This window comes from Scardinius erythrophthalmus, assembly GCF_964197995.2.
Source record: "Scardinius erythrophthalmus genome assembly, chromosome: 19".
NCBI lineage: Eukaryota > Metazoa > Chordata > Actinopteri > Cypriniformes > Leuciscidae > Scardinius > Scardinius erythrophthalmus.
The window spans coordinates 21,413,671-21,429,695 of NC_138239.1; the positions used below are offsets into that span (position 1 = coordinate 21,413,671).

At 38.9% G+C, this 16,025-nt stretch overlaps 1 protein-coding gene across 1 annotated transcript; it reads left to right on the forward strand.

Annotated features, from left to right (window-relative positions):
• The first annotated feature begins 2,189 nt into the window (after positions 1 to 2,189).
• Positions 2,190 to 7,455, forward strand: LOC308679926 (leucine-rich repeat transmembrane protein FLRT2). Its single transcript, XM_081347799.1, has 2 exons — positions 2,190 to 2,460; positions 4,840 to 7,455. The coding sequence occupies exon 2, from the start codon at positions 5,261 to 5,263 to the stop codon at positions 7,247 to 7,249; it is 1,989 nt and encodes a 662-aa protein (XP_081203925.1). The 5' UTR covers positions 2,190 to 2,460; positions 4,840 to 5,260; the 3' UTR covers positions 7,250 to 7,455.
• Positions 7,456 to 16,025: the final 8,570 nt, after the last annotated feature.

Consider the following 16,025-nt stretch of genomic DNA (forward strand, 5'->3'; position numbering starts at 1 on the left):
TGTCTATGATTATCATGATTGGTTGGAAGTCCCAAAGTCTCTGCTGTCATCTGTGACTAATACATTTAAATTGATAAGAAATTGATCAGGCTTGCCTTAATCAGGCTGTTGCGATTCTTTTCCATAAGCTATCAATTATGCTATCCTCTCATCATCTACAGGTTTCCTCATATCCTCTGCCATTGATTGGGTAAACATAACTGTAACTAATAGCAGAAAGCCAATAATCCTAGTACAGAATTTGTCTGATGTATCATGTGAGGCATAAAGCATCAAAAGATTAAAGGACTGATCTTAAGATTCAAGAGAGCGGATTTATGTCTGTGTGCTTTATGTCAGTAAGAACAAATCGGTATTGGTTTGATGGTTCATTAAAGGGGCGTGCGTATCCTTTGCCTTTGCTCTGAGGGAAGAGGCGGTTCGTGTTTGAGCCACAGAAGGAAACGAGTTACTGATCTTTCATCACTCACTAGATCGAGATCACTCTCGCCTCTCATGACCCATTCGCAGAAAACTTTTTTTTTTTGCAAAAGGATTGCAGTCAGGAAAAAAACAACTTTCGGGTAAAATATCTTTAGATTTTTTTTTTTTCATCTTATGGCACCATTTGAATAAATCATGATAGCTGATGAAGCTGAACCCTTATTATATGAGTGTTTCATCTCAGCATGTGGCCTTTGCTTTCTCCAACTCTTATGCACTTGAAGAGCACTTGATAACACTTCCGATTCACAGCCTTCCGATTGAGAAGCACCCTTCCACTTCCAGCTCAATTTGTTCTGTGTTCACTCAGCTCCAGGACCTCTCCTGGTTTACCTCTTCCCACTCCCTGCTCACTGTTGAGTGAAATCAACCTGATCTCCTGACAAAACTTAAGTATTTTCATATAAATTACAACAATCTGATTTGTACAGATATGAAAGATTTGTAGAAAAAAAAAATAAGCATGAAGCTCCCTAAACCTAGTCGTAAGTGGGGTGTAAGAACAAAATGGAGAGGGTGCTCACTGCAGAGCCAATGGGTGGAGCTTGATGTCCAGCTTAACCCTCACTGGATGTAATAGGTGGAGCTTGAAGGTCCAGCCATACCCTAATTCTAACCAGCTTAATCAGCTTAAGCTCCACCCATTAGGTCCACAGAGATTGAGTTAGACTGGGTCAAGCTCCACTCATGGCGTCCAGAGAGGGAGAGCTGGATGTCATCTGGCTCTGCAGTGGGCTTCCCTTGACAAAAACACACGAATGGAATCATATGAATTCATTCAAAATTAGCAACCAATTTTTTAACAATTCTGTAAGATTCTGTTGGAGATACCCAGCTCCAAATAATCAAGGGCCTGTATAATAGGCTACCATAAACAAGCAAAGAGAGATAGAATCAATTATGACACAATAAGTATTATTTTATAACAAACTAACTGAATGATAAAATCTTAAGTGGACGTTATTGATAAATAAACTATTTAGGCTTGTAGACTAATTTAATTCGCAGCTAGTTGCACTTGCATTGCTCAACGAACAGGTCAGTGAGTGGTTGCAATACTCAACACTGCAAAAACACTGTGTAAACAGAAAACTATGACAAACTGGGAGTAGATTTAAACTGTAATTCTGTAATTGTAACTTCAACCATGATATTGCTTATTTGTCGAATAATTGCGTATATTAGGAAATACTACTACAAAAAAGTAGGCTATTAAATAGCCTATGACAAATTCAATACAAAAATGAAATAAATTCATAATTGCAATACAGAGCAAACCATAAATGAATTGGAAGCACAACAGAAAGCAAAGAGAGAGAGAGAGAGAGAGAGAGAGAGAGAGAGAGAGAGAGAGAGAGAGAGAGAGAGAGAGAGAGAGAGAGAGAGAGAGAGAGAGAGACGAACGCTAATCAAATGAATTCATTACTGCAATTCCTCCCGTAGGTTCAAAAGGGAAACGGCTCTCAGTGTACTTGGAATAAACAATCAGATGTAGATGAAGATGAATTAGACTTCAATCAAGAAGTATAACATCTTTGGTTGTGATACACCAGTGAGAGGAGTGTGTGTGTGTGTGTGTGTGTGTGTGTGTGTGTGTGTGTGAGTGAGAGAGAGAGAGAGAGAGAGAGAGAGAGAGAGAGAGAGAGAGAGAGAGAGAGAGAGAGAGAGTCCAGCGCGCCCAGGGCATTTGGTAAGGGAAGCGCGGCACTCGGGAGCGCATCATCGCGGGATTGAAGCAGCGGCTTTCGGACGCATCATGTTGCGCAGACACTTCAAATCCTCCCCAGGACCAGCCGCTCGACAAAATGTATCTTTTTAAACCACTCGGACTAAAGGATCGTCGGGCTGACTCTTTTAGGTGTCTGGAATTATTTTTTAGTCTAACTGGGAGATGTTTATTCTGAGAACTCATACTGGAGAAGAGACTAGAAGGCTTTAAAAATGATCTCCGGATGGGTCGAAGCCTCTTCAGAAAAGGTAAGGACTAAAAACATGTTTAGACATTAAAGACACGTTCGTGTTTCCATACAAATCATATTAATTGCGCTCTTGCGCGAAACTTCTTGTATAACTGCTGTTATAGCTGCCACTCCTAATGCACGGTAAAAAAAAATACTCTTTAAAGTTGGTTAAAAAATAACAATACAAAAAAATGGAGAGTGTGGTTGCCAGAAATCTACTGAATGTTTTAGGCATTACGGAATCGCATTCGGTGCCTTTATATTTTACATTTCACGATTGTATAGCCTCTGCCATTTACTTTTTAATGCTAATATATTAGCCTATATTGCTAAAATCTGCAATGTACCATAAAATATACTGCGTACTATAATAATAAAGGTTGAGCAATAAAGCCACGATTAATTAAAGTTAAACAAATGGCCTCATAACTAATAAATATGCATAAACAGTAGCCTACACATATTCATGAATAAGTGTACTGTCTCATCAATCTGATATACTTCCATTGGATTTAACCAGTTTGGAGGTTGATAATATAGTAAATTACAATAATTATATAGTATAGTACAATATTTTTTTATTGAGTGGCAAATGTTCTGTCAAGCACAAATTCCCCCACAAATAGGAAGAGAAAGGGGTAAATCAGAACATTTCAGAAGCGTGTTTATAACAGTGAGACGTAAAGCACTTCCATGTGTGATTTTTCCATGGGTGCTTAACCATACCGCTGCTTAAATCTGTTGTATGCTCTCTGCACTTGAGACTTTTTTTCTTAGAGTAATATAATGAACAAAACCTGAGTGCCATGGTATAATGATAGTTTATCTCCTAGATCAATATAGCCAACTAGTAAGTAATGGCTGGAGTGAAGAAATGGCCTTCACTATTAAATTAGACCTTGGTTGGTTAAATCCAAATACTCTATATAATAATAAATGAAAAAAAGCCTGCAAGATAATTATTCTCTGCTAAGATTTTACAAGACTAGGATATAATATACTACTTCCTCACAAGGGAATATACGAAATGTTAGAATAGAATAGAATAGAATAGAAGTTTTACGTACATACAGCAAGGCCAGTTGAAACTGTATTGTACAAGAGACTCATGTGGTCCTGGTAAACCCTACATTACAAAGATGGCAATATCTGAAATCCTTGTCTTTGTGGGGACATTTTTTGGTCCCCATGAGGAAAACAACGTATAAATCATACTAAGTGATGCTTTTTGAACATCTAAAAATGTAGATTTTTTTATGTGATGGGTAGGTCTAGGGTTAGGGTATATAATATACAGTTTAAAATCATTGTATATACAGTATAAAAAAATCATTATATAAAATGGAAAGTCCCCATAAAACATGAAAAGCAAACGTGTGTGTGTGTGTGTGTGTGTGTGTGTGTGTGTGTGTGTGTTTGTGTGAGAAAGAGAAAAATCGCATATGCAAAATATGTGTAAGAAAATAGAATAATATATACAACATATTGCAAAAGCATTACAGAACGATATAGACTACACAATGCAGTACACAAACTGCAGACAGATAATAGATGGGTAGGTGAAGACATGTGAGGCCTCAACAAAGACTGACAGGTAAAAATGCAAAGATGATATTCAATATGGCTACAACCAAACGTATTTCTGAAATTCAGTATAATGAGCAAGGCTGTTTTTCTGTCCTGTTCAAGCTCATGCACTCCACACCGATTTAATAGAGCAGTTCTCACTGTCCCCAGGTTCAGAATCATTATTACTGAGAGGAGAACTCTGTGCCAGAGCATTGGAGAACAGACCTGTCCATCATCGAGGCATTTGACAGATTAAACACCTCAGTGACCTTTACAAGTCTGAGAGCGCAGAGATGCTGATGTCGCCAGTCACAATACTCTCTCCTCATGAAGACCAAGTGTGGAGCAGTGTCCTGTTTTATTGTTAGCTGTTATTTCTTTCTTTTTTTTTATTTATATCTCTTTTTCTTAATATTTACTATGTAAACATTTCAAACTCTAAATTCTGATCGGATGAGCCACATTTACACATTCAATATTATTATTATTAGCAAAGCTTGGCAAAGATTGAAACAGTGTATTGAATCATAGTGATGTTGCAATAATCCCACTCGAATCTGTGTGTAACAGTGATTTTGCCACAAGTAAGGAGATTGGGTATGGTAAATAAAAAATAAAAATCACTGTAACCCACAAATCTAAGTGGATTATTGCTTGTTTAAGTTAATGCAAAAGAGTAACTGAAATAATGTGTTATTTGACTTGAATGCTATTAAAACCTAATTTTTGTGACGCACATATTTTCCTTTCAGAAAGTAAAACATGCAGATACTAAGAGTTTTGACACTGAAATAACATCTCATAATTTTTTTTTCTGTTAAAATAGGTAAGTGGCTAAAAATGCTCCCTGTGAGGAAGGTCGTGCCTTACGGGAATCGTCCAGCTGCGACGAGAGAGGAGGTCATCTCCGATGAGCCCTCCATACTCGCTGCTCTGGCCCACACGCTTTGAAATCGTCCCTCCCGAAACTCAGAGTGACAATGTGATGAGCTCTGCTATCATTTCCAGCTCGAGCATGGACGGAGGGATGAGAGGGAGTCGCACGAGTTAATGAGACTATTGCTCTTGTGTTGGGGAGCTTAGGACAGGCAATTACAGGAGGATTACCCAGCGACTTCAACATCGCATACTCTCCACCGAGGCAAGCTTCTAAGAACTCCAGTGTGGTGGATTTTATTATTTATTATTTTTCACCCTTTTTAATTACGTGCACTGTTGTTGTCAAAAAGTTTGCAAGGTCTTACAAAATGGAGGTACAGATCCGAATGTGGAATAAAGACCTGCCAACTTTGATCAGCCCGTGGATACCGATACTTCTGGGTCTTCACATGCATTTCTCTTGGGCCACAACCTGTCCAGAGGAGTGCCGGTGTGACAGGACCTTTGTTTACTGCAACGAGAGGAGTCTAATGTCAGTGCCTCTGGGGCTAGGAGAGGGTTATAAGACCCTCTACCTCCACAACAATCAAATCAACAATGCTGGATTTCCCCTGGAAATGCACAACGTTGCCTCTGTGGAGACGGTGTATCTCTATGGCAACCAGCTTGACGAATTCCCTGTCAATCTTCCCAAAAATGTGCGGGTGCTCCACCTGCAGGAGAATAACATTCAGACTGTGTCCCGGGCTGCCCTCGCACAGCTGCTACGCCTGGAGGAGCTCTATCTGGATGACAACTCCATCTCCACCGTGGGTGTGGAGGAGGGGGCCTTCAGGGAGGCCATCAGTCTCAAGACCCTTTTCCTCACCAAGAACCACCTGAGCAGCGTCCCCATCGGGCTCCCCGAGGAGCTGAGAGAGCTGCGGTTGGACGAGAACCGCATTGCAATTATAGCCGAGGATGCGTTTGAGAATGTGACGGGCCTCGAACGCCTCCTCCTGGATGGGAACCTGCTCACGGATGAGGGCATCGCCCCCGAGGCTCTCCAGACCCTCGTAAATCTCAAAACGCTGTCGATGGCGCGCAACTCCCTCACAGTTCCTCCTCCTTATCTGCCTGCCGAGTTTCTAGTCAAGCTCAACTTGCAGGATAATCAGATGAATGAGATTCCTTTGACAGCCTTTCGTGGCCTTCATCGCTTGGAGAGACTGGATATTTCAAACAACCAGCTGCAGTCTCTCACACAGGGGGTCTTTGACGGCCTCCACGGCCTGAGACAGCTCACTGTTCGAAACAACCTTTGGCTCTGTGACTGCAACATTAAATGGGTCATACTGTGGTTAAAGTCCCTGCCAGCTACCCTCAATGTCCGTGGCTTCATGTGCCAGAAACCAGAGAGGGTACGTGGCATGGTAATCAGAGAGCTAACCCTGGAGCTCATCCAGTGTCCTAACAGCACCGCCACAGTCCCACAGCCCACACTGCTCTCTGCCTCCACCGCTGAGTCAGCCACTCAAACGGCCTTCACACCCGCACGCTCCCGGCCTACACCCACCCCTTCGCCTCTCACACTTCTCCCACCAAATGCAGGCGAAGACAGGGAACAGAGGACGAACGACCCGGTCGGCCCGAGGCAGGAGTCGCTGCGCGTTTCCTTTGCGGTGCTAAACAGTTCATGCATTCAGGTAAGCTGGGTATCGACATTCGCCGTCACAGCCTATAAGGTGACCTGGGTCAAGCTGGGTCACAGTTTGATAACAGGCCCCATGCAGGAGACACTTGTGGAGGGCGAACGTGGAGGAATCGCACTGGCAAACCTGGAGCCCAAGTCCACCTATCGTATTTGCATAGATCCGCTGGACGCGTTCAACAGTTACCACCCAGGAGATGATACGATTTGCTCGGAGGTGATGACAAAGTCCACTTCCTTTGACTCCGGTGATAACACCACTGGCCCCGAGCAGGCGACCCAGCAGGACCCCAGCTCGCCTTTCCTACTGGCTGGCCTGATTGGCGGGGCGGTGCTTGTGGTTCTGGTGGTCCTGTTGAGCATATTCTGCTGGCACATGCACAAGAAGGAAAGGTCAGATTCGTCAAAATGGAAATACAGTCGAGGGAGAAGAAAAGACGACTACTGCGAAGCAGGGACTAAAAAGGATAACTCTATTCTGGAAATGACTGAGACTAGCTTTCAGATAGTTTCTTTGAATAATGAACAGCTGCTCAAGGGGGACTTTCGCATTCAACCGATTTACACCCCTAATGGGGGTGTTGGATACACAGACTCTCAAAGGAGAAACAATAGCACAGCGTACTGCAAAAACAGTGTTCCAGAATCTGATACATGCCATAAATGAGGATTTTAAAGAGATAACGTCCTTTGTATTTAGATCTGACTCTTAAACGCACTGTATTTCAAAAGACAGGCTGTAAAATATGTAATTTATATTCTGAACAATATCGCCTTCTTTTTTTATCGCTTAGTAAAACTAAAATGATTTATGAATATTTACTTTCTATGTTCTGTTTCTACAATCCAAGCTCATAAAAATAATTGTAAGTGGATCTTAGCAATCTGCAATCTTTAAGCACAAATGAATGTCAAGTGCCCATTTTTTTATAATTTACTTATAAGTTATTAGTAGGAAATGAAGGAATGGAAGGAATGGAAGGACAGTGTGTTTGTTTAAAGGTTTAAAGGAGTGAGGATGAGAAGGCAGTTCTCACTATCACCACACGGTGGCATCTGTTTTCATCACCACTATTAGTTTGAGATTTCAAGGCTATACTCTTTGATCCAGCATCTCACATATTTACGTAACAGCTCAGCTCACAAGGACCGAACACTGACAGTTCCTGCCAAACAGCTGAAAACAAACCTTGGTTGATACAGGACTATAATGATATTAGGAAATTCAGCATCAGGGTTGATTTCCTCAGCAGTCTTCCTGTGCAGGGATATAAAACATCCTAACAGCTCTCTCACACTGCAGCAGATCTGCTTCAAGGAGCAAAATATCTAAACAATAGAATATTTAGACAGTAGTTAGTGCTGTAATTCAATGTTTGCATAAGGATAGCCTAATGTTAAGGCGATGCAATGGCTACATTTGCTTGTGTACGGCATACATTTTGGTTAGAAAGGTCTTTACAAATACAAAGTCAAGTCAACATGTCACAGGCAGTGTTGGGCAAGTTACTCTAAAAAGTAATTAATTACATATTGAACAGTGTAATTAGATAAATGTACTAATCAATCTCTCTTAAAAAGTACTGCATAAAAACTGCCCGACGGTCGACCGTCGGCTTGGTGCGTTCCAGGCTTTAGGCATGTTACTTTGTTATTTGTTTCCCAGCTTTCGCACCCCCACTACACTCTCCAGCAGCAAGTGAAGATTGCAGCATTATAATGGCTTTGAAATGAGATCTTCTCAGAGCTCTGAGCAGGCGTCAATGAGCCATAGCACAGCAATAAACAAGACTCTAGAGCTAATACTACCACTGACCAGTTTTACGACAACTCTTCGCCTGGTCTGGCGCATTTTCTACATGCAAGCCATTTTCCACATGAACATATGATGCTATACATGCAGTTCTGTCTCTTTATGGCTAAAGTGCTTATAACATTCATGATATGTATGCATGAAGCAATTTACAAGCACTCATAACTCACATAATGATTGGCTCATTGGTCAGTGTGTCATGCATGTGATTGATCAGTAATCTTCTCAAACATGTTTTCCTCTGTTTAAAAATAGGTAAGATTTTACAATAAGGTTCCATTTGTTAACTTTAGTTAATGCATTAGGTATCAAAAACTAACAAACAAAAATGCGTTTTATAGCATCTATAAAACAAAGGTTAAAATTCTAATGAATAGGCTATAACTTGAAATGCCAAAAATGTACTGTATTGAATACATTTGGTAAAAGTAGTATGCACTGTTTGTGCATGATACCTAGAGTTGAAATGATTTATTAATCCATATTTTCACAACAATCGATAAGTGAGACACAAAGCAAAGCAAGCGAGAGCGAATCCGTGGTGTGATACAACAGACATGAAAGCGGCGGTTTCAGTTACATGGATGAGCCGACTCTTACAGCGTTGCCATAGATGACAGTAATTATGAGTAAAAATCTGAGTTTTGAATGCTGCGAGTGAACAATCAAGTTCACATATTTCAGAGACACGAGACCTTATACGCCAGTCAAGCAACAAGCGCACAGTCATCTTTAGAATTTTGTCTTTGAACTTTTTTGCAGTAGCTATGTATATTTCTATGGCATTGCTGTAGAAGAGTATTTAGCTGGAGTGGATTAAGTGGATTTACTTATTGTAGAGTTCACAAAAGTTATCACGAGCACTGTAATGTCTGAAGCGGATGTCATAACAAACTTCAATAGACTTTAAAACGATTCATAAATCTGTAAGATCTTACATTCATGCGGTGGAAATACGAACCAAAATGGGAAACGGGGCGGGGCTACAAAAGGTTTATAGAGTGGTGCAAGGATGACGTATTTTTGTAGGCCAACCTGGAAATTAGCATTACCAACACAACTTTTATGAATTCTGAAGCCTAAATATATTCGGCAGAAATAAAAAGCTAAATGAAGGCTATAAGCAAACTACATCACAGTCGCTCGACTTCAACGTCACCATCACTGAGCTTCCGACAACTCTTTCAGTCTTTGTTTAAAAAAAAAATTCCCAGAAAGTGTGAGTTAGAGCACGATTATAAACACAACGAGGCTGTGAAAGCAGACTTTGCAGATTTGAGATTAAACTGTTTTAAAATCGGACCTATTTGTTATAATCCATTACAGTGTACAAAACAATCGTCTCAAAATGGCAGCTGCATGATAATTAAATAACTGTATACAAAATATAAATTTGAGTTTTAATATTTTATTAGCTTACCAAATGCAAAACTTCCACGAGGAAAACCTGTTCCTAGCAAATGCAAAGCGCCGACTTCAGTGACAGTGACGGTGATGGTGCGTTCAAGTCCTCCTGGGAAGTTCATATTTACGAAGTCGGAAGTCGTATTTACGATGTCAGGTGTTTTCAAGTAATTTCCGTCGGAGTAAGATGGCGGTGTACCTTCTCTTAATTTACTACACAAAAATACAGCAAGGTTTTTAAACTCTATAATTCAAAAAAATTAAAAATAAAGAATGTGCATCAGGTGTGTTTTACTTTTTATGTTGTAATTTATTTATGAAGCCATAAGCATCTCAATCACTCATTTCTGATGTGATGCTTCAAATGCGCATAAAAACAGGGTGAGGGAAACAAAGCTACTGACATGCCCCCCAACTCGTAAACACCAGGGCTTAAAGAAAATCCCGAGCTTCCCATTTGTAATTTTTGGTGGTGTTCATGTGCATTAAAATGCGCGTAAATATAATCTTTCCGACATGACTTGAACGCACCATAACATACTGCTGCATGGCACAATTGACCAATCAGAATCAAGTATTCCAAAGAGCTGTGTAATAAAGTAGAATAAAATATGGAACTATCTTGAGCTTGTGTTCACCACAGACCTTATTTCAAGTGTAAACCAAAAACCTATAATAAAGAAAAAAACATTGACTTCAGGATGATGAAACCAGAAGAGCTAAAATGCTAACTCTATTCCGGGTTTTGGCCAACAAAAATACATCATTCCTGCACGACTCTATAAACAATGAATATAATTAAATTAATTTTATTTTAAAGTGTCACCAAAAAACTTAAATAATAATAATAATAATAATAATAGCAAGCACTTGAACTATTAGTGAAAATATTCAATGAAATTAAGAAAGAAACTTTTCTTGGATAATCATGGTTAATGAAATATATAATACATATAATAATTATTAACTTTCTTTCTAAAAGGGCCTATACAATTGCATCTTATGGATAGAACTAGGTTATTTTTTTGATGGATTGCATCATTAGTTTGGCTTCACAGTATCTGAGTAGTGCAATTTTGTGGCTAATAATTTACATGCATAAATAACACAATAAACTCACACCCGGAGCTCCTCAGCATGACCTTTCACTCTCATCAGGCAGTGTGTGTGCGAGACAGTAATTAGCCATTAAATCAGTGCATCTGGGCCCTCCAGCTGTGTGGTCAGCTCTAAATGAGCTAGAGAATAAACCATCATTCTTTACCTCTCGCTGTCCCACCGGAGAGTCCCAGAGAAAGGCCAGGAGTGCCGGACTGCTTTATGAGTTCAGTCACTGGGTTCAGAGCAGCACCCATTTGTAATCATAAACAAATATTGGAGAGAACCATCTGACTGCACGCTTCATTACAATCAATTCAAACGGCAATTCCATTATTATTGCTGTAGTGTCCACATGCCCATCTATGAAAGCTATTCTCTTCACTACAGGCTTTTTCCCCCCTAGAACTCTAATAAAACTGTACGTATAGTTAAAGGATTAATTCACAGCACTTGTGGCTAAATATTTTGATGTTTCTTAATAAAAAAAAGCAAAAATCAATCCATAAATGTTAAAAACTTTCCGAGTTATAACCACCAGATGCCTTAACAACTCAAATAATATGCAAGTTAATATAAAAAAATTACATTTTATAACATTTAAGTAATCATCATTATGCCACAAATTCTGTCAATTAAAGGGGTCATCGGATGCAAAATTCACTTTTATATGGTGTTTGCATATAAATGTGTCTTTGCAGTGTGTGGACACAATCACCATACAATGAAAAAAATCCATTCACTCCTTTTTTTTTAATCCTCAAAAAGTCTAAACACTCTCAATAATCAAGCCGTTTGGATGCTCCGCCCACGACCACTGACGGACTGTCCCGTATTAGCATACTTCCGCCCTCAGCCATTTGTATACTGTCCGCCAAGGCAGCACTTTATGTGTCTTGTGTCGACAGACACCCCCCATGGAAGAGAGGGGTGAGCAGTTGCTCATTATCATTTACAGAGACATGTACCGAAACAGGTCACTGTGAACAGAGCTGTTTTTTAGGAGGTAAAAAGGGTGTTGTTTTACACAACTATTGAGGAATTTTAACCAAAGTACATTACAAACTTTACATGAAGACCCTAAAGAATCATACCAACTCGTGGAAAATGGGCATTCGATGACCCCTTTAAGCTTAACTCGCATAAAACTCGTTATATTCCTTTTAAAGTTTGTCATGACCTCTGTTGTAATCAGAGGTCATTTACCAATGTAAGATGGGCATGGACATGCATTGAGAGACGCTGTGACGGCAGACGGACGAGGGTGGCTGCCTCCGATACTCATTTGCATGCCGGAAGGTTCTAGCAGACCTGATCTGTCACAATGGGCCTAAGCTACAACCAAGGTGAAAAAAAAAACAGTTGGATGTGTAGGAATGAATTGAATAAACACAGCGTAATGTGAGCCGATAGTGGAAACCAAGTCAGCTGAACAAATTACCCACCTACCCACCTACCCTATTGTGCAAAGCTCCACAGCATCAAAAGTGCTTGAGGAACCAAAATGAAGTCCATAAATGTTTCTGCTTCACAAGTCATCAGGACTTTAACCGGAGTCATACTTTTGCAGTAAGGATTTTGTGTTTGCAGTATACAGACTGCAAATAAAAAGCAAAGCTGGAAATAAATGATAACAGCGAGCCAGTCTAAAACAGCAGCATGTGTTAATATCGATAGGCTTCATGCTTATTGTCATGATTGCTGGTTTCCTGAGTTAGACCTCAGATCATTACCTCTGTTTCACAGGGGGTCATGCTGCCTCTAATAATGGAGGAAGCCATATTCAAACATAAACTCCCAGAAAAGTCCCTTAAATAACTAAAAAAGGAAGTGGATTCTCCAAATAAATAAATAAAATAAAAATTTGGTTCAAATTGTTACCGTCAATTGCAGCATTAGGTATCATGAGCAAGAATTTATTAAATAATAACGAATAAGCATTTATAAGAATATTATATGCATTAGAATAATGTTCATTTCTACAAATACTAAGATATAGGCTACAAATTTGTTACACTTAAAGATGTATAACATTAATATATTATGATTGAACGTGAATTAGAATTGCTTTGGATAAAAGGATTGAACCTTATTGTAAAATGTTACCAAAAACACAAAGCTGAAAAACAAAAACTAAGTGGAGATCTTTCCATATTGCAGTCCTGAACGGGAGCCGATTATGATGCATCTAAATATTGGAGAAAGTGAAAACTAAAAAAGCAAGGCATCAAAACCCCACAGGAATTTTAAGAGTCTTCAAGAGCCACCATTTAAAAAATAAAAAATTATAGCAACAGTGAGCCAGTTTCAATACAGTCATCTTGAGCCTGAATAAAACAATGTATTGCTTAGCAATGTGGGTGTTTCAAAGAGCACCATAATTAGGTTTTATAAAATTGCATTTCTAATTATTCAAAGGATTAAGCGTTTGTTTAAGAGCCCATATAAATGGAATAAACTGATATTTGCGGCGTAATCCTAACTAATATCAAGTCAAACTCATGGTGTCATTTGAAATGTGGCAACTAATTAATTAAAATGCCAATGCATCATAAAATGTGAAAAAGCCGCTGTTTTCCAACTTTTAAGTTTGCTATCGAAATGGCATGAAACTTGAGACTTAAGACTCAAATCAAAGGATTTTGCTGGACGCTCTTGATTTTTCAGCTTCAGAGAGTTACAAATAATGATGTCTAAGTGTGCCAACTAAATTATTCAAAAGGGGTGCATACTTGCCTCCAGGCAGAGCATCACCTGGATGAATAGCTGGACTGATCTCCTCTTAATGTGCCACGCAAAGCACTTGCTCTCTTCATTAGACAGCCCTGTTTGATAGATATATAAGAAAATTACATATTTCTGATTTATCTGATACTTATCTGCCATGTTATTGCTGGGGATGTCAATGATGGCCTCTTAACATTTTGCTCTCTATTGCCTGTATGACCAGAACTCAAACATGCATGACTATATGGCTCTTTTTTTTTTTTCACTTTATATGGGCTGCAATGGAGAAGAAAAAAAAAAGACACTATGTCCTTGTGCAATTATCAATAATTACATTTCCCTCTATCCGCCTTGCGAGGCAAATATTAGACACAAAAATCTTTCCAACAATTTATGTTACAAATTCTTGCCTGAACACAATAATCAAGCAATGGAAGCTGATGTAGTTTATTGTGTCTACAATGGAGCTGCAGGCAGTCAAGCAGCAGTAGGATGTGTTCATCTATTTGCCCAGAGCTCACATATAATTATCTTATTCATCTTCTCTATGGCAGTAGCAAGAAATCTATTGAAAGACGTTCGATTATGTTTCCTATAGTAGAAAAATGTGTCTATGGTGTATTATCATTGCATAAGCAGAACCTTTAGTTTTAGTTCAGGATACAGTTTGGAAGTACAATCTGGGATATATAGGTGTGTGTATATATACAGCGGGGGAAATAAGTATTGAACACGTCATCATTTTTCTCAGTAAATATATTTCCAAAGGTGCTATTGACATGAAATTTTCACCAGATGTTGGTAACAACCCAAGTAAGCCATAGCCTACATACAAAGAAAGAAACAAAAGTAAGTTCAGAAATTAAGTTATGTGTAATAATGTGAAATGACACAGGGAAAAAGTATTGAACACATGAAGAAATGGAGGCGCAAAAAGGAACACATGAAGAAATGGAGGCGCAAAAAGGCATGGAAAGCCAAGACAACTGCTGAAAACGTACAGTAATTAAAAAGCAATCCAGCCCTCTGTCAGTGGAAATTAATAACTGCTGGTTCAGTCCCAAATGATGGCCTACAAAAAGGTCTCATTGCCAAGGTGTCACACAAAACACATCTCATGATGGGTAAAAGCAAAGAGCTGTCTCAAGACCTTCGCAACCTAACTGTAGCAAAACATAATGATGGCATTGGTTATAGGCGCCATTCTAAGCTTCTGAATGGTCCAGTGAGCACTTTTGGGGCCATAATACGGAAGTGGAAAGACAATAATTTCACCATAAATTTGCCTCGACCAGTGCTCCTCGCAAGGTTTCTGATAGAGGAGTGAAAAGAATAATCAGAAGAGTTTTCCAAGATTAATTTCCACTGACAGGGGGCTGGATTGCTTTTTAATTACTGTACGTTTTCAGCAGTTGTCTTGGATTTCCATGCCTTTTTGCGCCTCCCTTTTCTTCATGTGTTCAATACTTTTTCCCTGTGTCATTTCACATTATTACACATAACTTAATTTCTGAACTTATTTTTGTTTCTTTCTTTGTATGTATGGCTTACTTGGGTTGTGACGTGATGATGACGTGTTAAATACTTATTTCCCCCGCTGTATATATATATATATATATATATATATATATATATATATATATATATATATATATATATATATATATATATATATATATATATATATATTACTGTGAAAAAGTCTTAGGCGCAATAGTATTTTCACAAAAAAACTAATGATTTTAAGGCAGTTATTCATATCTTTTGCTGTAGTGTGTCAGTAGGAAATATCAGTTTACATTCAAACATTCCATTTGCCATTATTTGTAATGTTTGTATGAACAAGGAGCCTGATAACAGCCGGTATGATCTGATCTCACCATCATTGAGTCCGTCTGTGATTACATGAAGAAACAGCAAAAAACTGAGACAGACTAAATCCAGAAGAACTGCAGGAACGTCTCCAAGACGCATGGAGAAACCAACCTGCAAAGCTACCTGAAAAACTATGTGCAAGTGTACCTGGACAAAAGCTGTTTTAAACACAAAGGGTGGTCACACGAAATATTGATTTGATTTAGTTAATAGAAGTTAATTGATAAATAAAATCTATTTATGACATAATTTTTGAAAGCATTCTCACTTTACAGCATTTTTACACAAGTGTCTAAAACTTTTCACAGTACTGATTTGCAGCTCGGTTTCTTCAAGCGTCTTGGAGACGTTGCTGCAGTTCTTCTGGATTTAGTCTGTTGCAGTTTTTTTGTTTCTTCATGTAATCCCAGACAGACTCGACGATGGTGAGATCAGATCATACCGGCTGTTGTCAGACTCATTGTGCATTCAAAAATCTCACTGGATTGTTACAATTAATGGCAAAAGGAATGTTTGGAAATGTAAA